General features: G+C 33.6%; 2 protein-coding genes and 1 long non-coding RNA gene across 3 annotated transcripts in view; 1 reads left to right on the top strand and 2 right to left on the bottom strand.

Annotated features, from left to right (window-relative positions):
* The window catches only part of LOC145307202 (uncharacterized), a 360,433-nt gene that overhangs the window by 159,357 nt on the left and 174,421 nt on the right, over positions 1-26,655 (bottom strand). The window lies entirely within an intron of this gene.
* The window catches only part of LOC145307206 (uncharacterized), a 251,072-nt gene that overhangs the window by 194,140 nt on the left and 30,277 nt on the right, over positions 1-26,655 (top strand). The window lies entirely within an intron of this gene.
* LOC145306795 (uncharacterized) lies at positions 22,836-24,721 on the bottom strand. The gene has a single exon (XM_080149092.1). The coding sequence runs from the start codon at positions 24,642-24,644 to the stop codon at positions 23,292-23,294; it is 1,353 nt and encodes a 450-aa protein (XP_080005218.1). The 5' UTR covers positions 24,645-24,721; the 3' UTR covers positions 22,836-23,291.

The raw sequence follows: 26,655 nt of genomic DNA, 5'->3' as shown, positions 1-26,655 counted from the left end.
GTTGGTTCAATTTCTTGACCAACTCCTATTGGTTTAAATTCAGCTGTATATTGATTGTCCCAAAATTCCGGTTTGTGATTGGTCTAGTTAGAAATGGCCCATGTGGGATAAGTAAGAAGGCAAGCATCAGAGGTTCAAGCATTGATTCTCCGTTGAATGTATTGTTTTGTGTGTTTGTGTGTGTACTCTATATATACACAATATATTTTAGCAATGTATGTATAATATATTTTTAAGAGGAGATTTAAAAAAGGACAATTTTTAACTAGTAGCGCAGTTTTAAAATACAAAAAAAAACGAGGATGACAATATCCATAAAAGCAAAGCTCTGATATGAAAGGACAACGAATATTAACACTTGTAGATTGTTAGATACTGAATTAGCAGAATATCAATGCATAAGTACAAACAATATTGTAAGTAAATTTGTTGCAAAACTGCATAAATAGATGATACTGTTTAAGGAGATACTTTTTAGAACTTGCTTATAGAGATGCTTTGCTTGTAACATTGTACTTTGTTGTAATAGGAATCAGTATAAAAAAATCAGATTAATCGGATGATTTTAACATACAAAAATTTGTTGTCAAAAAGTAAAAAATCAACATGTTTAAATGGACGTACAGACTTTTTGGTAATTATTATAGAGTTTCTAAATTGTATCTAATTGTTAGAGGAATCACCATGCAAAGTTTGAAATTGATAGGACAATTCTAACATGTTTACAGAGCTAACCGTTACAGACATACAGAACAACCCTATTTATAGAAAAGCCATGCTTTTACAAATATTATCATGTCAAAATAAAATGCCATTGATTTTTTTGTCGGAATAAAACGCCATTTTTAACTAGCAAACTTTTACTTTCCTTCCTTTACAAAAAAGGATATTTTAAGATGTTTTTTATTGAAAAAAAGCTTTTATTAATAACTTTTGTGTTTTATTATATAATCAAAAGAATACAGAAATGCATACAAAAGTAACAGTAAAAGGCACTTATATCTATAATACAAAGTAGAATGATGTCTGTCTGTCCCTTAAGATCTTGGTAACCACTAAACTGATTAAATTTTACTCTTCAGGGAATATACCTACTGGTCCTGTAGTGGTTTTAGGCTATTTTCTTGGAGCATAGGACACCTCCAACCCCCCTCCCCTCCAAAAAAAAAATCCCCCCCACCAATTTTTTTAAAGCAGTTAATTTAAAATCAGCACCAAATGTAATTAATCTTTTTTATTTCCTTTTTAAATTAACCATTTATATTATAGTTATATTTTAGTAAAAATAAACTACCAGGTATCTTGGAATTATAAACATTTTTATATTAAAATAAAAATATGGTAAAATTGTTAAGCTACCTCTACCTATGCTTATATTTATCCTTGTTATGCCTTAATTTTTGTAGAAAAAAAATATTAACACCACCCCCCCCCCCACTGTTAAAGTTGCCAATATGTAATATATGTAACAAGGAAATGTAGCTACTCTATGATTAAAGTATGTCTAAACTTATTTTGTTCCTTCAATTATTTTTAAATTGAATTTTCTCTCTTTGTCTTTATATAAAAGCTAGAAGTTTTGCCCCCTTGCAGTCTCTATAAGAAGCTTCTCTGTAAAGGAGAACCATATCGGTTCACCCATTAGTGAGATCATCTGTTTTATATAAAAGTGTTAACAAGCTTTTAATGCTGTGCTACCTATCAACATTATTGTCCTTATTTTTAAATATTCTTTTAACACATGCTAAGATTTATTGAAGCCATCAAAGTATTAAATATCTTCTAACACCCAAAAAGGTCTGAACTCAACGACTTTTTTCACAATTTTGGTGTCAGAGTATTAAAAAATATCTCTTTTTAGTGACCAAATTAAGGTATTAAAGGTATATACAGAATTTTTTCTCGTTGACTTATCTCTCAGAAGGGATATTAGTTAAAAAACAATGGGCTGTTTATTACACTAGTCCCCAAAGTTTTATAACCATGCTAACTTATTTGTTACTTTAAAACTTTGGGGACTTTTATTGAATTTTGATTGGTTTGTTCAAAACTAGTCCAAACGTTTCAACCAATAATTTTAATCTACAGAAGGGGTAAGCTTGGTAATCCTAATTAGGGATGTACATATATCAATTTATTGTCTTATTACTTAATATCCCTGTTTACAATGTTTGTTTCTCACAGGTCCTGATACATTCATCCTTCTAATATGTCAACTGTTGAAAAGAGAAACAAGGATGACAAAATCCAGAAGTAGCCAAGCACAAGAGATGGTTTAAGGCTATTTATTATTTTTATTTCTTATAATAAAGTAACAGTATCTTTGTCTGTATGTCTGTACCAAATGATCTTGCTAACCGCTGAACCTATATGGCCCCTTTTACAATGAAGCTTCCTATATGTTGAAAGATGGTTTTAGGCTATTTATTATTTTTATTCCTTATAATAAGGTAACAGGATCTTTGTCTGTATGTCTGTACCAAATGATCTTGCTAACCATTGAACCTATATGGTCCCTTTTACAATGAAGCTTCCTATAGGTCCAAAGATGGTTTTAGGCGATTTTATTTTTATTCCATATAATAAAGTAACAGGATCTTTGTCTGTATGTCTGTACCAAATGATCTTGCTAATCGCTGAACCTATATGGTCCCTTTTACAATGAAGCTTCCTATAGGTCCAAAGATGGTTTTAGGCGATTTTATTTTTATTCCATATAATAAAGTAACAGGATCTTTGTCTGTATGTCTGTACCAAATGATCTTGCTAATCGCTGAACCTATATGGTTCTCTTTTACAATGAAGCTTCCTATAGGTCCAAAGATGGTTTTAGGCAATTTTATTTTTATTCCTCATAATAAAGTAACATGACCCTTGTCTGTATGTCTGTCTGTACCTAAGGATCTTGCTAATCGCTGAATTGATATGGTTCTCTTATACATGGAAGCTTCCTATAGGTCCAAAGATGGTTTTAGGCAATTTTATTTTTTTTCCTTATAGTAAAGTAATAGAACCTTTGTCTTTAAGTTTGTCTGTTGTCTGTACTTAAGGATCTTGCAAACCGCTGAACCTATATGGTTCTACTTTACAGTGAAGCTTTCTATAGGTCTTGAGATGAGTTTGAAAGTGAGTTTCCAGAAATTTCTTGTTCATGTACAAAGAAAATAGGGGAGTGGCACAACAGGTTTGAAACTTCTGAAATATCTGTATTCTGCTTCGACCGGACCTAGGCAGGTTTTTAACATTTCCTTGTTTGGTTGTAGAGATAGGGGGGGGGGGGCAGTTGTTAGTTTAACCCCAATTATAAAAACAAAGTACAGATTAATTATTATACTCATGACCGCTAAAGAAATGGGGGGAGATAAGAATATGACCGGGGGGGGATTAACAGACCTCAAATGACCGAATAGAATTAAATAGTCTATGACCAGGGGCGGAGATTTATAACCTTACAATGACCGTTTAGTTGAGCTCGTGTTCCTTTTAAATAGGGATTATGAAAATGGCGGGGGGGAAGTGGATATTGGGCTGTTCATTACACTAGTCTATAAAGTTTTAAATTTCTTATTTGATGGCTTAACAACTTTGGGGACTTTTGTTTCATTGGTTCATTTAGTTGAGTGTCAAAAGTTTCAACCACTGATTGTAATCTATTAATAGGATTATTATAAAGTTGTTACCCTTTCTAAATTGTACCTAACTGTCATAGGAATCATCATGCAAAGTTTGAAATCGATCGGATAATTTTAAATTGTTTTTTTTATAATTATATAATAAAAAAATGGTGTCAAAATAAAATAAAAATTATCATGTTTTAAATGGGCATACTGACTTTCTGGTAACAATTATAAAGTTGCTAACCTTTCTAAATCGAACCTAAATTGTATATGAATAATCATGTAAAGTTTGAAATCGATTGAATAATTATAACATTTCTTTTTTATAATTTTATCATGAAGAAAATGTTGTTTAAAAAAGTAAAAAATCAGCATATTTTAAATGTATGTATGGACTTCTTGGTAATGAGTATAGAGTAAGTACGCTTTTTGAATTGTACCTAATTGTCATACAAATCATCATGTAAAGTTTGAAATCATTAGGAAAATTCTAACATGCCTAAATTAACAAAAATAGCTAAATTTTAAGGCATATGAAAGAGAAAAAAACAGAGAGAGAGAGAAAGAGATATTATGATTATAAAAGTTAAGGAAAGACTTGATTATAGAGATGCTTTGCTTATAATGAATTACCTTGTTGTAATAGGAATCATTAACCCAAAAAACAGATGAATAGGATAATTATAAAACATAATTATGAAACTCATGCATTAATGGTTAAACTCAAAACTGTCGATTTACAATGATTTTGACAAAGCTAGAAAAAATGGTTTCTTGTATTGGCCTGTTTAGGCTTGGTTAAGTTGAGAAAGGGTGTGTGAGACCTTATTTGGTATCTACTTGAACCATACAAGTAGCCAACGAACCAGCCTCACCTAATGAATCAGGCCTAAAATGCCCGCTCATTTCTAAATAGATTTTGACTGTACATTATGCACAGAAATAGTGGTTGTAGTCCATGCTAATGATAGTTGTAAGCCATGGACTAATGCAGCTTCATAGCCAAAACGCTTTGTCTACCTCAACCAACAATTGTGCATTTGCGGTTACGCTCAAAAATGTTGTTTTATAATGGTTTTGGTAAAGCTAGAAAAATGGCTACTTGTATAGGCCTCTTTAGACCAGGTAAGGTTTAATGAAGGCATGTGAGACCCTTTCAGGTTGTTTCTACTTGTATTGTTTTCTACTTGTATTTTGGTATTTCCGATCCAGTTTATTTTGTAAATATATTTGAAATTAGCCCACTCATTTGTCAGACAAGTTTGACTGTACATTGAACAAAGAATTAGTGGCCCAGGCATTTAAGATAGTATACAATAGGTTAGGTTAGGTTAAGATATGAATAAACAACTATGCGCCCTGCAGGTGTTATGGTTAGGTTAGGTTAAAATATGAACTAAGCCCCCTGCAGGTGGTATGCATTTGAAATCCTTTAAGATGGTATACAATGGCTTAGTTTAGGTTAAAATATGAATAAACAACTAAGCACCCTGCAGGGTTATGCTAGTTAAAGACACTGACCAACAAACCAGCCATGTCACTGCATGAAACAGGCCTGTACTGAACTGCACGGCTGCCAAGCCTTGATTATATTTAATGATTTGGTTATTGTAGATTATGCATAAAATAGATTATCTCGAGGGGGTTTATAATGATGGGTTTCAAAGGTATGATGGGGGTAATCTAACTTATGTTTTTTAAATTATGAGGGGGTCAAAATGTGAGGGCTTTCAAAGTAAACCACTTTAATTCGAATCTGCTCAAAAAAAGGGTTAATATGGCTTAGTAAATAAGGCCTAAACTGCCTGCTCATTGAATAGTGGTCGTAAGCCTTACTCATGAATAAGATAATTGTAGGCAATGTGCTAATGCAGCTTTGTAGGCAGAACAATTTAAATACCTCAACCAAGAACCATGCATCGTGGTTTCGCTCAAAAGTTTTGTTTTGTTATAAGATGGTTTTGGCAAAGCTTGATGAAATGGCTACTTGTCACTGCATGATAGACTCGAAATTAAGTATTACCAAACTTTACCAATAAACTGTAAACAAATATGATAAATATACAAGCAAAATAACAAGTTAATGTTGAATTTCAATTCCTTCTCGTCCCTTCTTAAGCATAAAATGAATTTGAAAATTTTGAAAATAGATTTTAATTTCCTTATAAGGATGTTGTTTTTATATGTCGTCTTTATGACAGGTAAATATTTTATAAATATATTTCTTAAATTATATATAAAAGAAAATATTAGACAATAATATCAAATTAAATTAAAAGTATTTCAACTTGTTTTATTTTTTTTGGTACTAAACTCATCCCTGACTTGAATGAGAGAAAAAGTTTATTTTGAATCAGATTGCAGAAAGAACATAATAATAAAATACACAATAGTCTCTTTGTGAGTTTAAATTTATAACATTATTTTTTGTTAATGAATTAATGAAAATTATTTTGTTTAAAATTTGACTAAATGACATCTCGTATAATATACTTTACATTCCATCTTAAAAATAAATCTGTAAGGTGTATATATATGTTTAGATATCTGTAAACCACCAATTTATGACTATTGATTTTTGATCAGCTGTAGGTTTCAATACTAGATGTTTTTTTAAGTAGCGCAGCTACTCTAAATCTAGAGAAAATCTAATTTTGCTTAGAATTTACTTTTAGGTGTTTTAAACATTGTAAATTAAAGATTTTATTTTAATAATTAATATTTTACAACAATATCTTCTAAAAACTGTGAGGAAGTTTGATAAAATTACGTTTATTTTGCAAGCTTGTTTGAAAATATTTCATTATTTTTATAATTCTGACAAAATAGATTTTCTGTTTAAATAAATAACATAGCCACAAAAAGGTTTAAGTAGTTATTGAAATATTCTATTACTATTCTTGCTAATTAAATATTCGTTAACTATGTTTAATTTGCATTTTTAAAATAGACAAGAAAAATATCCTACTTAAATGCTAATTTTATGAAGTTATCTTAAACCTTTTCCAAAAGTTTGTTTTATAAAACTTTTTTATTTTCCATTGATTTTATTGATTATATAGGTTAAAAATATCAAAAGTATTTTTCAAAGGCTCTAGATAAATTTTGATTAATTTCGATTTTTGATTTCGAACAAAATTAAACATATTCAGGCTTTCAAAAAGAAAAAAATATTCTTTTTTACCATTAAATCGCAAATATTTAAAATCATTAGATTTTAAGCTTATTTTGCATGGAAACACATTTTTCAGTTATTTTTTCTCAACAATGGATCTTAAATGATTATTACTGAAAACTTTTATGAAAATGTTATTATCCAAAACTTCAAATAAAGGAAATAATTGCCGTTTGCAAAAATGTGTGCAAAAAGTTGCCAATATCTCGTTAGAAGGGACTTAATGGATTTGAATTCTTACTGCTTATGAGTTAGTGGACTATAAACTATTAGAAAAGTATCACTTTAAGGTGAAATTTTGAGGGTCAACTTTTTTTCTTTTAAAATTCGCAGTGTTGTATTGTCCTGTATAGGCTAGGTTAGTTTGAGTAAAGATGTGTGATTCAATAGTCGGTTGATTAAGACTTGATTCTACTTGAACCATGCCATTTCTGAACCAGTTTTTTTCTGTAAAAAATATACACTCATTTTGAAACTCATACTAAAACTTTGTTTGGGCAGTGTCTGAGGTTGTTAAGGGTCAGTTGTTTCACAAAAATAGACACTCATATTGGAACTCATACTAAACTTTGTTAAGCTCAAAAGTGTTTATTTAAAAGGGTTTTACAAAAAATAACACAAATTATACATTTCAGAATATTTTTAATGGAAATCAAAACTGGCACTAGCATACATGTGTAAGTTGTACATATAATCAATGTAATTGACATTAGCCTCAACTGTGGCCTCTGTACTGACAGCATGTTTTCTTAGCATGTCCCTGACCATGAAGTGAAATATCCCCCTAATGGAAGTCATGAGGGAGGCCTTGGTGGTATGGGGATGTCTATTAACAAGTGTTTGGACATTTCTGACACATAGGAGAAGTAGATATAGTAAATTTAGAGTGTCCGAAGCTAGCATATTAGGTCCTATTCTAATAATACTATACCTATAACTAGAAGTAAATATATTTAGTAGAGTGCCCCATGCTAGCATATTAGGTCCTATTCTAATGATACTATACCTATGACTAGAAGTAGATATATTTAGTAGAGGTGTCTCAAGCTAGCATATTAGGTCTTATTCTAATAATACTATACCTATGACTAGAAGTAGATATATTTAGTAGAGTGCCCCATGCTAGCATACTAGGTCCTATTCTAATAATACTATACCTTTGACTAGAAGTAGATATATTTAGTAGAGTATATCAAGCTAGCATATTAGGTCCTATACTAATAATACTATACCTATGACTAGAAGTAGATATATTTAGTAGAGTGTCTCAAGCTAGCATATTAGGTCCTATTCTAATAATAATATACCTATGACTAGAAGTAGATATATTTAGTAGAGGTGTCTCAAGCTAGCATATTAGGTCCTATTCTAATTATACTATACCTATGACTAGAAGTAGATATATTTAGTAGAGTGCCCCATGCTAGCATATTAGGTCCTATTCTGATAATAAAATACCTATGACTAAAAGAAGATATATTTAGTAGGATGTCTCAAGCTAGCATTTTAGGTCCTATTCTAATAATACTATACCTATGACTAGAAGTAGATATATTTAGTAGAGTGCCACATGCTAGCATATTAGGTCCTATTCTAATAATACTATACCTATGACTAGAAGTAGATATATTTAGTATAGTGTCTCAAGCTAGCATATTAGGTCCTATTCTAATAATAATATACCTATGACTAGAAGTAGATATATTTAGTAGAGTGTCTCAAGCTAGCATATTAGGTCCTATTCTAATAATACTATACCTATGACTAGAAGTAGATATATTTAGTAGAGTGCCCCATGCTAGCATATTAGGTCCTATTCTAATAATACTATACCTATGACTAGAAGTAGATATATTTAGTAGAGTGCCCCATGCTAGCATATTAGGTCCTATTCTAATAATACTATACCTATGACTAGAAGTAGATATATTTAGTAGAGGTGTCTCAAGCTAGCATATTAGGTCCTATTCTAATAATACTATACCTATGACTAGAAGTAGATATATTTAGTAGAGTGCCCCATGCTAGCATATTAGGTCCTATTCTAATAATACTATACCAATGACTAGAAGTAGATATATTTAGTAGAGTGCCACATGCTAGCATATTAGGTCCTATTCTAATGATACTATACCTATGACTAGAAGTAGATATATTTAGTAGAGGTGTCTCAAGCTAGCATATTAGGTCCTATTCTAATAATACTATACCTATGACTAGAAGTAGATATATTTAGTAGAGTATCTCAAGCTAGCATATTAGGTTCTATTCTAATAATACTGTACCTATGACTAGAAATAGATATACTTAGTAGAGTGTCTCAAGCTAGCATATTAGGTCCTATTCTAATAATAATATACCTATAACTAGAAGTAGATATATTGAGTAGGATGTCTCAAGCTAGCATATTAGGTCCTATTCAAATAATACTATACCTATGACTAGAAGTAGATATATTTAGTAGAGTATCTCAAGCTAGCATATTAGGTCCTATTCTAATGATACTATACCTATGACTAGAAGTAGATATATTTAGTAGAGGTGTCTCAAGATAGCATATTAGGTCCTATTCTAATGATACTATACCTATGACTAGAAGTAGATATATTTAGTAGGATGTATCAAGCTAGCATATTAGGTCCTATTCTAATAATACTATACCTATGACTAGAAATAGATATATTTAGTAGGATGTCTCAAGCTAGCATATTAGGTCCTATTCTAATAATACTATACCTATGACTAGAAGTAGATATATTTAGTAGAGTGCCACATGCTAGCATATTAGGTCCTATTCTAATAATACTATACCTATGACTAGAAGTAGATATATTTAGTAGAGGTGTCTCAAGATAGCATATTAGGTCCTATTCTAATAATACTATACCTATGACTAGAAATAGATATATTTAGTAGAAGTGTCTCAAGCTAGCATATTAGGTCCCATTCTAATAATACTATACCTATGACTAGAAGTAGATGTATTTAGTAGAGTGTCTCAAGATAACATATTAGGTCCTATTCTAATAATACTATACCTATGACTAGAAGTAGATATATTTAGTAGGATGTCTCAAGCTAGCATATTAGGTCCTATTCTAATAATACTATACCTATGACTAGAAGTAGATATATTTAGTAGGATGTCTCAAGCTAGCATATTAGGTCCTATTCTAATAATACTATACCTATGACTAGAAGTAGATATATTTAGTAGAGTATCTCAAGCTAGCATATTAGGTCCTATCTAATAATACTATACCTATGAGTAGAAGTAGATATATTTAGTAGAGTGCCACATGCTAGCATATTAGGTCCTATTCTAATAATACTATAACTTTGACTAGAAGTAGATATATTTAGTAGAGTGTCTCAAGCTAGCATATTAGGTACTATTCTAATAATACTATACCTATGACTAGAAATAGATATATTTAGTAGAGTGTCTCAAGCTAGCATATTAGGTACTATTCTAATAATACTATACCTATGACTAGAAATAGATATATTTAGTCATAAATGTCATGTAAAGTAAAAATTTTTGTATATCCAACCGATTTTTGTCAAAAGGAATTTCAAATGCACATGGTTTATGTTTCTTTTATTACTTATTTTATAGCAATTATTTATATTATATACACTTCATTTTCTTATTTTAACAATTGAAATCCATCTCGACGAAAAACGGTTAGCTGCACAAAAAATTTGACTTTATATGAATTTTAGAAAATTAAATTCCCTAAATAAAAGTATTTCAGAGTAATCTTGAAAAATCAACGTCTTCCTACCTAAAATGCGCATTAAATCCTCGGGAACGGCAAAAAACGTAAAAAATTCCGCCTTTTGCAGTGAATAATGGCAAAACGGTTCGTTTTTTGCGCTTTTTGCATAAATAACAAATGATGTAACTTGAAAAGTTATATAAAAATGAAGAAAAAGTCTATGGCCTTAAAACGACTCCTTCCTCCCAAAAATGGGCAAAAACCATCATTTTTCAAAAACATGCACAGGGTGTCTCAAAAGTGTAAAAATTTGTAAAATAGGCAAACATTATTGTTATTAGTCAAAATCTGTATCTATATGACAGTTTTAAGTAGCTTAAAAATTTAAAATAGAAAAAAAATTTTAAAAAAAACAAAAAATTTTTTTCTCTTTTTTTGAAAATACAGGGTGTCCAAAAAATAGGAAAATATTGATCTGGTCAGAAAACACTATGGCCAAACATACTAAGACACATATTAGAGTAATTTGAAAAAAATAGCCAATTTGGACCAAGTTTTAGCTCTACAGACACAAAAATCACATTTACAGGGTGTTCCAAAATGAAATTTGACAACCTTATAGTCCCGGACAGGTATTTTGGGTATTACGCTAGATATCCAAAATACACTTTTTGTTGGACACCCTGTAAAATTAGAGTTTTGGCCAAAATAGCATTATGTGCGCTTTTTACATGAATAAACTATCATTTTGGTGTATAAAATGTATAGGTTTTTGGCCATTCAGCATCCTTGAATCACCCAACGGACCAAAATATAGAGAATTAACAAAATCGGAGAGGTAGTGCAGAAAAGTGGTACATTTGACAAATAATGCACCACAGTGTACTATACCCTCCCATGATTATAAAACTTTAGGTACCAGAATAAACAGTCTACTATACCCTCCAATGCTTATAAAACTTTAATATATAGTCTAATGTTTCCTCCCATGGTTATAAAACTTTTGCCACCAGAATAATATACAGTCTTATGTTCCCTACCATGGTTATAAAACTTTGGGTACCAGAATAACATACATTCTAATATCCCCTCTCATCTTGTTAAAACTTTGGGTACCAGAATAATATACAGTTTACTATACCTTCCCATGGTTATAAAACTTTGGGTACCAGAATAACATACAGTCTAATATACCTCCCATGATTATAAAACTTTGGGTACCAGAATAATATACAGTCTAATATTCCCTCTCATCTTGTTAAAACTTTGGGTGCCAGAATTTTATATACAATCTATTGTCCCCTCCCATGATTATAAAGTTTTCTCTATATATATTGAAAAGTAGCTAAGTGCCAACCTTAACTCAGATTGAAACTCATTTGCAGTTACTTAATAAACCTTGGTTTTGGAGAGTATATAATGGAACAGCCAGTTGTTTGACATGATGTAGGTTAGGTTAGGTTAAGACAAGGATCTACAAACCAGCCATGTCACCTAATGAATCAGGTCTAAACTCTTCATCATTTTCTATATATATATTGAAAAGACCAACCCACATTAGAGTCTGTAACGGACTCCTCAACAAGAGGAAGGAGATAAATGGCAAAGGTCATTTTTCAATCACTCTGGAACTTGATGAAGCCATGATCAAGGACTTGATAAAGGAGGACAACCTCATCTCGGTAGCACTCTTCTCACAGATTAAAGCTGTGGGCGGTGGCATCGAAAAGGCCATGAGGCTGATGGGTGTAAAGGAAAGGGAGGGCGCCACTAGCCTCGAAGATCTCCTGGCTGACACCAAGCTGCAGGATGATATAGAGGACATGATTGTAAAGGATGTGGACACCAACCAGGATCATGCAGAAATCCAAATGGAATCTGCCATGGAAAATGGTGAATAGGTAAAAATTTATTTTCAATAATCGGCGTAGGGATAGGTCAGGTGAAGCCATAAAAATCTCACAGTTAAATCTCCATCACTGTGTGACAGCTATGACTACACATGATCAATTTTTACATAGAAATCATAATAAAGGTAAATCGCAAATTAAATACTCTGGTTCCATTTCTCTCATACAGGAACCTTATTTTAATGCAAGAAACTTTAAGGTCCAAGGCTTTTCAAAGGATTTAAAACTCTTTGTTGGTACTAATAACAGCAAACTCCGTGCTTGTATCGTTGTAAGTAAAAATATTGATGCCTGGCTTATTAACCAATTCTCAAATGAGGATATGGTAACAATAGGGATCAAACAAAACAATAATATTAACATTTATTGCTCTGTCTATTTACCATATGATAGTCCATCCCCGCCCCCCAGTGACTCACTAATTAAGTTGGTGGATCATTGTAGGGTTAAGGGTTGGGGTATCATTATAGGATCTGATGCTAACAGCTGGAACCAGGTCTGGGGCTCCTCAGACAATAACCCCCGGGGGACAGCCCTCTTGGACTGGATCCTGGGGACTCAACTACATATTGTAAATAAAGGTAATAAACCAACTTTTAATGATATTAGGAGGGAACAGGTTATAGATATAACCTTATGTAGTAATAATATTGTGGATAACATTGAAAACTGGCATGTCAGCAATGACGTCACTCTCTCTGATCACAACAGAATAGAGTTTGACTTTATTCTTGAACATGCAGATAACTCAGATGATACCTACAGAAATATTAAAAAAACCAATTGGTCAACTTTTAAAAATGAATTAAAGGGAAATTTTCAGGACTCAGGTAGCGAGGACATTGATACAATGGCCACAGAGCTTGAAGAAGCCATAATTAAGTCTTATTTAAGTAGTAGTAAGTTACTTAAATTCAAAAAAAATAAAAAGCCACCCTGGTGGAACAAAGACCTTACTATACTCCAAAAAAAGGTCCATTCTACTAGGATAAAGTGTAACAGGTATAAAACACCAGAAAACCAGGAGGAACATAATTCCTTCAAAAGGGATTACAAGTACAAAATTAGGAAGGCAAAGGAGGAGGGTTGGCAAAAATTCTGCACAGAATTAGAAGATCTGACCTCTGCAGCCAGACTACAGAAAACATTAAAACAAGGTAAAAAACAAATGTTGGGTACATATAAAAAACCAGATGGATCATATACAGAGACACCTGAGGAAACTCTAAAACTGTTACTGGACACTCATTTTCCAGACAGTGAGGTAAATATAGATCATATTCCAAGAACATATGAACCAAGTAATCTAGATGTCAACAAGGTAATAAATACCCAATCGGTAAAAGCAGCTTTTAAATCCTTCAAACCATATAAAAGTTGTGGGCCAGACGGGATTTACCCAGCCATGCTACAGCAAGGTATAGACACTATAGTACAAAAGGTAGTTAGTATCTACAGAAAAAGCCTCCAGACGGGAATTATCCCAAAGGCATGGCTAAAGGTAAAAATTGTCTTTATTAGTAAACCAGGTAAAGTAGATTTCAGTGATCCCAAGTCGGTCAGACCCATCAGTCTTACATCCTTCTTGTTAAAGGGTCTAGAACGTATAATTTTCTGGCACCTTAACAAGACAACCTTCAAGTACAACAAGCTTCACCAGAATCTTTTCTCATACCAGGAAGGTAAAGGTACAGAGGATGCTTTGCACTCTCTAGTTCATAAGGTTGAAAAGGCCTTGGAGAAAAAAGAATTTGCAGTTGCTCTATTTCTAGACATAGACGCTGCTTTTTCAAAGGCAAGTATTGAGAGTATTCTCAAAAACATGGAAAGGAAAGGTATTGATCCAGGTATAGTACGCTGGTCTGAATACATGTTAGTACACAGAGAATGTTTTGCAACCTTAAATGGAGAAACAGTAATGAAGGTACCAACTAGAGGCACTCCCCAAGGAGGTATCTTAAGTATCATTTTCTGGAACCTGGAGCCAGATGACCTTCTGGACAGGTTCCCACAGGTACATCCCAGTCTTATAAACTGTTTTGCAGATGATATTGTGGATATCATATCAGGTATTGACATGAGCACCATAGAGTGCAGACTCAGGCAAGACATAAAAATTTTAGAAAAATGGGCCACAGACAGCGGCCTCAGTTTCAGTGGCCAAAAAACCAAGGTAATGGTTTTCACACTGAAAAGAAAGTACAGAAACCCCATATTGTTTTTACAAGGTGAACAAATAGAGGTGGTACAACATTTTAAGTATTTAGGTGTCACCCTAGACAGTAAACTGACCTGGTGTAAACACGTTGAGAACATCACAAACAAGGCCACCAAGACTCTGGCCATGTGCAGGTCAACCATTGGCAGAAATTGGGGACTTAAACCTAAGGTATGTAGATGGATTTATATCAGCCTTATTAGGCCTATATTATCCTATGCAAGTGTTGTATGGCTAAAGGTTGCCATAGAAAAAAGTAAGTTTTGTAAACTTGAAAAAGTTCAAAGACAAGGTTGCCGCCTCACCCTTAGTGCAATGTGCACCACAGGGTCAGAATCAATGGAGACCATCCTAGACATCAGACCCATTGAGATTCATCTCAAGGAAGTGGCCCTAAAAAGCTACATCAGGTTAGTAAGGAATGGAAACTGGAAACATAAACCTGGAGAAACCCATAGTAAGTATAATCATTCAGTTATTGTAACTGAATTAAGCAAAGAAATACAAGATATTTCAATGTGTTCTTAATGCAAAGAAAGCTCTTAATATTCTTAGCAAAGATAATATTGTTAATGTAAACTGGATACCAAGTCATGTCGGCCACCTTGGCAACGAGGTGGCGGACAGACTTGCCAAGCTAGGTTCCTATGGAGGCGACAGCCATAGGACCAGGCCAGAACCATACTTACCTGTGTCGCTAACGTACATTAATTCTACCATTAAGGAATGGGGACTCAGAGAACATCAAAAAAAATGGCGAACCAGGAAGAAAAAATCAGACTGCAGGCAGACAAAAATGATGCTACCCAGCATACGTAATAAAGCCTGGAATTTTATCCAAAATTGGACAAGAAGAGATGTCATGTACATAACTCAAATTCTAACAGGACATGCATGTGTTAACAAACACCTTAAAGAAATGGGGTTTGCTGACACAAAAGCATGTGAACATTGCAATGACCCCATTGAATCTATTGAACACATCTTAGGAGATTGTCCCAAATACAATCAAATAAGAGTAAACATCTTCGGTAATAACATTATATTAGCTAAACACTTTTGGGAACTCAATCTGAGGGATTTAGTAAAATTCTTCAAGAAAACCAAAAGATTTAGCTACTTTGAATAAGTATTAGCAACCACAATGTAAATATATATACACACTTATTTTTAGGTAAATACTGTATATACTGTAAGCTCTATTGAGAGAGGAGGAGAGAGAGAGAGAGAGCGGGGAAGGTGGAGAAGATGAGGTATGAGGTGACGGACCTAGAGTCTGGCCTTGGTGATTATCAAGTTGGCTGTGCAGCCCAGGAAGATCACCACCTCACCCGAGGTTATCAGGTAAGCCCCCTGCAGGTGGTATGCATTTGAAATCCTTTAAGATGGTATACAATGGCAATGGTTAAAATATGAATAAACAACTAAGCACCCTGCAGGGTTATGCTAGTTAAAGACACTGACCAACAAACCAGCCATGTCACTGCATGAAACAGGCCTGTACTGAACTGCAAGGCTGCCAAGCCTTGGTTATATTTAATGATTTGGTTATTGTAGATTATGTATAAAATAGATTATCTCGAGGGGGTTTATAATGATGGGTTTCAAAGGTATGATGGGGGTAATCTAACGTATGTTTTTTAAATTATGAGGGGGTCAAAATGTGAGGGCTTTCAAAGTAAACCACTTAAATTCGAATCTGCTCAAAAAAAGGGTTAATATGGCTTAGTAAATAAGGCCTAAACTGCCTGCTCATTCTTCAGCCAAGTTTGATGACTGTACATTAAGAATTGAATAGTGGTCGTAAGCCTTTACTTATGAATAAGATAATTGTAGGCAATGTGCTAATGCAGCTTTGTAGGCAGAACAATTTGACTACCTCAACCAAGAACCATGCATCGTGGTTTCGCTGAAAAGTTTTGTTTTGTTATAAGATGGTTTTGGCAAAGCTTGATGAAATGGCTACTTGTATTGTCCTGTATAGGCTAGGTTAGTTTGAGAAAAGGTGTGTGAGTCAATGCCATTGTTGAACCATGCCATTTCTGAACCAGTTTTTTCCTGTAAAAAATATACACTCATTTTGAAACTCATACTAAAACTTTGTTTGGGCAGTGTCTGAGGTTGTTAAGGGTCAGTTGTTTCACAAAAATAGACACTCATATTGGAACTCATACTAAACTTTGTTAAGCTCAAAAGTGTTTATTTAAAAGGGTTTTACAAAAAATAACACAAATCATACATTTTAGAATATTTTTAATGGAAATCAAAACTGGCACTAGCATACATGTGTAAGTTGTACATATAATCAATGTAATTGACATTGGCCTCAACTGTGGCCTCTGTACTGACAGCATGTTTTCTTAGCATGTCCCTGACCATGAAGTGAAATATCTCCCTGATGGAAGTCATGAGGGAGGCCTTGGTGGTATGGGGATGTCTATTAACAAGTGTATGGACATTTTTGACACATGGCAGAAGTAGATATAGTAAATTTAGAGTGTCCCACGCTAGCATATTAGGTCCTATTCTAATGATATTATACCTATGACTAGAAGTAGATATATTTAGTAGAGGTGTCTCAAGCTAGCATATTAGGTCCTATTCTAATGATACTATACCTATGACTAGAAGTAGATATATTTAGTAGATGTGTCTCAAGCTAGCATATTAGGTCCTATTCTAATAATACTATACCTATGACTAGAAGTAGATATATTTAATAGAGTGTCTCAAGCTAGCATATTAGGTCCTATTCTAATGATACTATACCTATGACTAGAAATAGATATATTTAGTAGAAGTATCTCAAGCTAGCATATTAGGTCCTATTCTAATAATACTATACATATGACTAGAAGTAGATATATTTAGTAGAGTGCCACATGCTAGCATATTAGGTCCTATTCTAATGATACTATACCTATGACTAGAAGTAGATATATTTAGTAGAGGTGTCTCAAGCTAGCATATTAGGTCCTATTCTAATAATACTATACCTATGACTAGAAATAGATATATTTAGTAGAAGTATCTCAAGCTAGCATATTAGGTCCTATTCTAATAATACTATACATATGACTAGAAGTAGATATATTTAGTAGAAGTGTCTCAAGCTAGCATATTATTCTAATAATTCTAACTAGAAATAGATATATTTAGTAGAAGTGTCTCAAGCTAGCATATTAGGTCCTATTGTAATAATACTATACCTATGATTAGAAGTAGATATATTTAGTAGAGGTGTCTCAAGATAGCATATTAAGTCCTATTCTAATAATACTATACCTATGACTAGAAATAGATATATTTAGTAGAAGTGTCTCAAGCTAGCATATTAGGTCCTATTCTAATAATACTATACCTATGACTAGAAGTAGATATAATTAGTAGAGTGCCACATGCTAGCATATTAGGTCCTATTCTAATAATACTATACCTATGACTAGAAGTAGATATATTCAGTAGAGTGTCTCAAGCTAGCATATTAGGTCCTATTCTAATAATACTATACCTATGACTAGAAGTAGATATAATTAGTAGAGTGCCACATGCTAGCATATTAGGTCCTATTCTAATAATACTATACCCATGACTAGAAGTAGATATATTTAGTAGGATGTCTCAAGCTAGCATATTAGGTCCTATTCTAATAATACTATACCTATGACTAGAAGTAGATGTATTTAGTAGAGTGTCTTAAGATAACATATTAGGTCCTATTCTAATAATACTATACCTATGACTAGAAGTAGATGTATTTAGTAGAGTGTCTCAAGATAACATATTAGGTCCTATTCTAATAATACTATACCTATGACTAGAAGTAGATATATTTAGTAGAGTATCACAAGCTAGCATATTAGGTCCTATTACAATAATACTATACCTATGACTAGAAATAGATATATTTAGTAGAGTGTTTCAAGCTAGCATATTAGGTCCTATTCTAATAATACTATACCTATGACTAGAAGTAGATATATTTAGTAGAGTGCCACATGCTAGCATATTAGGTCCTATTCTAATAATACTATATCTATGACTAGAAGTAGATATATTTAGTAGAGTGTCTCAAGCTAGCATATTAGGTCCTATTCTAATAATACTATACCTATGACTAGAAGTAGATATATTTAGTAGAGTGTCTCAAGCTAGCATATTAGGTCCTATTCTAATAATACTATACCTATGACTAGAAGTAGATATATTTAGTAGAGTATCACAAGCTAGCATATTAGGTCCTATTCTAATAATACTATACCTATGACTAGAATTAGATATATTTAGTAGAGTGTCTCAAGCTAGCATATTAGGTCCTATTCTAATAATACTATACCTATGACTAGAAGTAGATATATTTAGTAGAGTGTTTAAGAAAGCATATTAGGTCCTATTCTAATAATACTATACCTATGACTAGATTTAGATATATTTAGTAGAGTATCACAAGCTAGCATATTAGGTCCTATGCTAATAATACTATACCTATGACTAGAAGTAGATATATTTAGTAGAGTGTCTCAAGCTAGCATATTAGGTCCTACTCTAATAATACTATACCTATGACTAGAAGTAGATATATTTAGTACAGTGTCTCAAGAAAGCATATTAGGTCCTATTCTAATAATACTATACCTATGACTAGAAGTAGATATATTTAGTAGAGTGTTTTAAGCTAGCATATTAGGTCCTATTTTAATAATACTATACCCATGACTAGAAGTAGATATATTTAGTAGAGTATCACAAGCTAGCATATTAGGTCTTATTCTAATAATACTATACCTATGACTAGAAGTAGATATATTTAGTTGAGTGTCTCAAGGTCCTATTCTAAGAGTATCACAAGCTAGCATATTAGGTCCTATTCTAATAATACTATACCTATGACTAGAAGTAGATATATTTAGTAGAGTATCACAAGCTAGCATATTAGGTCCTATTCTAATAATACTATACCTATGACTAGAAGTAGATATATTTAGTAGAGTGTCTCAAGCTAGTATATAATAATATATAGTCTAATGTCCCCTCCCATGCTTATAAAACTTTGGGTACCAGAATAATATACAGTGTACTATACCCTCCCATGATTATAAAACTTTGGGTACCAGAATAAACAGTCTACTATACCCTCCAATGCTTATAAAACTTTGGGTACCAGAATAAACAGTCTACTATACCCTCCAATGCTTATAAAACTTTGGGTACCAGAATAATATATAGTCTAATGTCCCCTCCCATGGTTATAAAACTTTTGCCACCAGAATAATATACAGTCTTATGTTCCCTACCAGGGTTATAAAACTTTGGGTACCAGAATAACATACAGTCTAATATCCCCTCTCATCTTGTTAAAACTTTGGGTACCTGAATTTTATATACAATCTCTTGTTCCTTCCCATGATTTTAAACTTTTCTTCATATATATTTAAAAGTGCCAACCTTAACTCAGATTGAATCTCATTTGCAGTTACTTAATAAAACTTGGAGAGTGTATAATGGACCAGCCAGTATTATGACATGACACAGATCAACAAACCATCCTCATCACCTAAGAAACATGTCTAAACTCTTCAACATTTTTTTTATATATATTGAAAAGTAGCTAAGTGTCAATCTTATCTCATAATGAAACTCATTTGCAGTTACTTACTAAACCTTAGTTTTGGAGAGTATATAATGGATCAGCCAGTTGTTTGACATGATATAGGTTAGGTTAGGTTAAGACATGGACCTACGAACCAGCCATATCACCTAATGAATCATATCTAAACTCTTCAACATTTTCTATATATATATATTGAAAAGTAGCTAAGTCCCAAACTTAACTCATAATAAATCTCATCTGAAATGGTTGCTTGTATTGGCCTGTTTAGGCTAGGTTAGGTTGAGTAAGGGGTTGTGACACCATGTTTGGTTATTACCGTTTTCTACCTGTACCATACCCATTCGGAACCAGATTTTTCTTTATATATATTGAAAAGTAGCTAAGTGCCGACCTTAACTCATAATGAATCTCACGTGGAGTTACTTACACAAATCTTGAATAAATTGTTACTTTTATGGACTGTTTATGCTAGGTTAGGTTGAGTAGGGGCATGTGAGACCCTGTTTGGTTGTTACAGTTTTCTACCTGTACCATTCCCTGTAGTAACCAGTCTTTTCTTTATATATATTGAAAAGTAGCTAAGTGCCCACCTTAACTCATAATGAATCTCATTTGCAATTACTTATTATACCTTGGTTTTGGACTGTGTATAATGGTTAAGACAAGGACCTACAAACTAGCCATGTAACCTAATGAAACATGTCTAAACTTTCCATAATTTTCTTTATATATATTTAAAAGTAGCTAAGTGCCGACCTTAACTCATAATGAATCTCACATGGAGTTAGTTACACAAAGTTGAATAAATTGTTACTTTTATGGCCTGTTTATGCTAGGTTAGGTTGAGTAGGGGCATGTGAGACCCTGTATGGTTGTTACAGTTTTCTACCTGTACCATTCCCTGTAGTAACCAGTTTTTTCTTAACTCATAATGAATCTCATCTACAATTATTTTCTAAACCTTGGTTTTGAAGAGTGTATAATGGATCGGCCATTTGTTTGACATGATATAGGTTAGGTTAGGTTAAAACATGGACCTACAAACTAGCCATGTAACTCTCCATTATTTTCTTTATATATATATTAAAAAGTTGAAATTGTTACTTAAATTGGCCTGTTTAAGCTAGGTTAGGTTGAGTAAGGGTATGTGAGACCCTGTATGGTTTTTACCGTTTTCTACCTGTACCATACCCAGTCGGAACCAGATTTTTCTTTATATATATATATATATTAAAAAGTAGCTAAGTGCCAACCTTAACTCATAATGAATCTCACATGGAGTTACTTACACAAAGCTTGAAGAAATTGTTACTTGTATGGCCTGTTTAGGCTAGGTTAGGTTGAGTAGGGGTGTGTGAGACCCTGTTTGGTTGATAATTATTGGTTTACCTGGAAAATACCTCTTGGGGGCGAGGTGCTGCCTTAGGCTAGTCTCCTTCAGCAGCGACCTTGATCCGTTCCTTGCTTGTGAATGACTGCGGGGAAATCCGTTCATGCGCCCAATGAAATATCCTAAATATTCATGTTATAACGGCAGTATTTAATTCATTACATTTATATTTTATTAGATTATTAAGATATTATTTCTTCATCTCCGGCTTTTATCGCTTCTGCTCAGATTACTTATTTGTCCTTTTTTCTCTGTAACTGAAAGTGGTTTTAAAAGATTAATTATATGGTTGGTTGGTTAAGCTGTGTTTGCCCGTGGTGGTTGACTGTTTGTTTGCCACACCTAGTTGTGGGAAACTAGTTTCAGTTGCTGAATAGAGAGTTAGACATAAACGGTTTACTAGTAAAGAGTTAAAATGTCTTTTGCCGCCAATGAGGAGTTGTACAATGTTTTGCAAAGTCGTATGGACCTAATAAAGGAGGAAATGATTAGTAGAGCTACAAATACTGATGATATCAAATTGAAGAGGGCACTGACCAGGTGCCTCTACCACCATGGTTGGGTGGAGGCTAACCTGCGCCACTGTCGTCCTGCTGCTGAGATGTCAGCTGCCGCCCAGGCTGCCGAGCTGTCTACTATGCTTCAGGAGATCAATCAACACGAGGAGGAGTATCGTGCCATCTAGATGAGTCACCTCATAAATTATTAACTAGTATCAAACATTTGTTATATTTCTAGTTTAATAAAGTTTATGAACATCCTTCCTAAAATAAATTGTTTATTTTCGTAACCTGAGTAGTTGAATGTGTGTCTGTTGATCTTAACCTATGTTGTTTAATCGTATGTGTTTTAAAGTACTTCTTCATTCCAACTAGAGAAGTTCTTTACCTAGGTAATAAGATATATTAGTGTTATCATGCAGGTTTGAAAGATATTACTTCTTTCCGGTGGGAGATGACTCTGCTCTAGTTGATCTATTTTGAATAAAAGTGTTAAGTTTTCTTCATTCCGGCGGGAAAAAACTCTGCCTAGTGTTAAAGATATCTTAAATATTATGAATCCTTCTTTCCGGCGCGAGTGAAACTCTGCCTAGCTAAAGAAAAAGTATAAATGTTAAGTTTATCTTCATTCCGGCGTAAATAGACTCTCCCTAACTGTAAAAGGTAATTAGAAGTATTAAAAGTGTAGGTTTAAGAGGTATTTAGTCTCCGCTTGGTCCTAGATATGAAAAATATTAAATATATTTCTTCATTCCGGTGAGAGGAGACTCTGCTCTGGTCTATTTCTAAATTGTAAGATATTATTAAGATTTCTTCATTCCGGTGAGGTTAGACTCTGCCTAGGTTTAAGAAAAATATTAGTTAATCATGCAGTTTTGAGATATTACTTCTTTCCGGCGGTGACGATCTCTGCTCCTAGATTCAAGAAAGGTTTAGTTACAACATATATTATTTAATAAAGAAACTGTTTCCTATCTAATTTTCTTTTGCTACCTATCTATATTTTGAAATAAAACTCTAGTCTATCCATTTTTGATTATGCGCTACTTATGTATGTTTTCATTCTTTATGTCTTTTGGCTACTTATGATTTATTAAAATCCTTCACTTAAGAAAAAGGTGTTTTTTGCAAAGATTTGAGAACTTCCCTTATTCGAAGTACTCAAATCTTTGCGTTTGTTTAACAAATTTTAAAATACGCTTAATATTAATTTTGTTTAGTTCTTCTGTTTTAAGAAAGAAACTTCCTAGTGTGTTTCTTCTGTTTCTTGCAAAGGCTGGGCATTGGCCTAAAAAGTGTTCCATGCTTTCAATTGTGTCCTCCTCCTCACATTGTTCACACTGGTTCACGTTAGCCAGTTTCATGTTCTTGAGGTGTTTGTTCAGGGTTGTATGCCCTGTTAATATCTGCGCTATCATATTCATGTTTCTCTTGGGTTGGTTTGCTACCTGCCTCCAGATTTTTGTGTTTGCTTTGGGCATCATTAGCTTTGATTGTCTACAGTTACTTAATCCTTCCCATTGTTTCTGCCACATTGTCATCCCCCAGTTCTTGATTTCAGCTTTTATATTTGATTCTGCCATTGGTATGTGTGTCCAGGTTCCCTGAACTTCCATATTTGCTCCTTCTCGTGCTTTCCTATCAGCGATCTCATTTCCGTTGTGTCCCTGGTGTCCTGGTACCCAATTTATTGTTATATTGTTGGTTTCTGCTAATTTGTTAACCATCTTTTTTGTTTCTGATGCCAGATTTTCTTTTAGTCTGTATTTTCCCAGGGTTTTTATCACAGCTTGATTATCCACGTAGAAACTTATATTCCTGCCTGTTGTACCTGTGTTGACCAGTGTGAAGGCTGCTTCTTGTATTCCTAGTAGTTCAGTTTGATACACAGTGGCTAGTGGTCCACTGTTATTACATCCGTAGAGTCTAAATCCTGCTCCGCTGATAACATATCCATATCCAGTTTTTTGTTCGCTTTTTGATCCATCTGTGAAGACCATTATGTCTTCATTGTCTATTTTTCCAGGTTTTAGTCGTTGTTGGTTGATTGTCTCTCTCCTTTCTATGATGGTTTCAAAGTTTGTTGGTATGCTGATTGTATGGTTCATCTTGTCTCTAGGGGCATGTATTAATTTCAGGTTCTTTGCCATGTCCATGAGTGTTACAGCATGGCTTTTTTTGCTAAGGAGTTGTCCTGGTTGAATTTTCCAGCTTCCGTTGACAGCAAGTCTTTTATATGTCACCATAGCTTGTGTCTTGATAAAGATGTCTATTGGTTGAATGCCCAGCAGGACCTCAAGCCCAGCTGTGGGCGTCGAGGTCATGGCATTTGATATTGCAATGAGTGCTTTCCTTTGGACTTTCTTTAATATGTTGATTATTTCTGTTGTGTTAATTGCTGTTATCCATGCAAAACATCCGTATGTGAGTGTTGGTCTAATGATGCTGCGGTAAAGCCAGCGTCCTATTTTCTGGTTGACTCCCCAGGTTCTGTTTAGCATGCGGTTACAATGTACCCATGTGTTGTTGGCTTTTTCTGCTGCTTTTTCAACATGTTTCCTCCAGCTCAGGTTATTTCTTATGGTTACTCCTAAGTATACATACTCATCCACCCACTGAAGTTTCTGCCCGTTCATTGTTATGTCCAGGTATTTTGGTTTCATGCCTTTCCTGCAAAAAAGCATGACTTTTGTCTTGGCTGGACTAAAGCTTAGTCCGTGTTCTCCAGCCCATTCTTCTAGTGTGTAAATGTCATTTTGTAGGTTTCTTACACAGTCCTCTTCAGTTTTTCCTACACTGATTACATGTGTGTCATCTGCATAGATGTTTCTTTTGCAGGGATGTATTTTTGGAAATCTGTGGTCTAGATTATTTTTGGCCATGTTCCATAGGTCCACTGATGCCACCCCTCCCTGCGGGGTTCCTCTGGTGGTTTGTTTACTCGCTGATTCTCCATTTATTGTTGCTGTGACTGTTCGTCCTCTGAGCATTTGTTCTGTCCAGGCACATGTTTCCCTGTCTGCACCAATATCTGTCAGGTTTTTAATCATGCTTTTGACTGTCAGCATGTTAAAGGCTGCGCTCATGTCGCAAAAGAGCACAGCAACAAAGTTGTTGTGCTCTAGCCCTTTTTCAACTGTGGCGAGAAGAGAGTGTATTGCATCCTCTGTTCCTACTGATTCTTTGTAACTGTAAATATTCCTGGAAATTTCCTTTCTTAAAACTTTTTCATTAAGGTTCCAATATAGACATCTTTCTAATCCTTTCAGTAGAAAGGATGATAACGATAGTGGTCTCTTAGATTTAGGGTCCGTATAGTCTTTCTTACCAGGTTTGTCAAGGAAACAAACTTTTGTGTCCAACCAACATTTAGGACTATAACTCAGTCTTACACTATGTCTGTAAAGTCTAACAATGTCTCCTAAGATTGAGTCGAGTCCTTTTTTTAACAGTACAGGGTAAATACCATCTCCCCCGGGGGATTTGAAATTACCAAAGCTGTTAATGGCAGCTCTAACTGCTTCTTCATTTATTACACTATCCATATCTATCCTTCTATTATTACTTGAATGATCTATGGGTACATCATTGTCACCTTCTGGTTCCTCCGGAAAGTGTTCCTCAAGCAGTACCTGTAGAGACTCACTTACAGTCTTAGTGAATTGTCCGTCTTTCTTTTTAATTGTTCCCATTTGTTGTTTTTTACCCCTTTTGAAGATTTTTTGCACTTTTGCAATTATTGGTTTAATTAAGAACCATTTTTTCTATATATATATTGAAAAGTAGCTAAGTGCCAACATTAACTCATAATGAATCTCATTTACAATTACTTACTAAACCTTAGTTTTAGACTGTGTATAATGGTTAAGACATGGACCTACAACCTAGCCATTACACCTAAAAAACTCTCCATCATTTTCTTTATATATACTACCCTACCTTAACTCATAATGAATCTCATCTGCAATTATTTTCTAAACCTTGGTTTTGGACAGTGTATAATGGATCGGCCATTTGTTTGACATGATATAGGTTAGGTTAGGTAAAGACACAGATCATCAAATCATCCACATCACCTAACGAAACATGCCTAAACTCTCTGTCATTTTCTTTATATATATTGAAAAGTGCCTTAGTCCCTATCTTAACTCATAATCAAACTCATTTGCAATTACTTACTAAACCTTGGTTTTGGAGAGTGTATAATGGTTGAGAAGAGGCATGTGAGACCCTGTATTTTTGTTACTGTTTTCTATTCGTACCATGCCCTTTCAGAACCAGTTTTTTCTTTATATATATTGAAAAGTACTTAACTCATAATCAAACTCATTTGCAGTTAGTTACTAAACTTTGGTTTTGGAGAGTGAATAATGGTTGAGAAGGGGCATGTGAGACCCTGTATTTTTGTTACTGTTTTCTATTTGTACCATGCCCTTTCGGAACCAGTTTTTTCTTTATATATATTGAAAAAGCTTAACTCATAATCAAACTCATCTAAAATTATTTACTAAA

This window comes from Acartia tonsa, chromosome 15, assembly GCF_053477335.1.
Source record: "Acartia tonsa isolate MP-2025a chromosome 15, ASM5347733v1, whole genome shotgun sequence".
Lineage (NCBI taxonomy): Eukaryota > Metazoa > Arthropoda > Copepoda > Calanoida > Acartiidae > Acartia > Acartia tonsa.
Note: the sequence above shows the minus strand (reverse complement) of the source record. Positions and strands in the feature narration are given on the sequence as shown.

Bases quoted from the DNA above. Each gene is read 5' to 3' on its own strand.
- LOC145306795 (XM_080149092.1), bottom strand. From the start codon at position 24,644: ATGCTAAACAGAACCTGGGGAGTCAACCAGAAAATAGGACGCTGGCTT.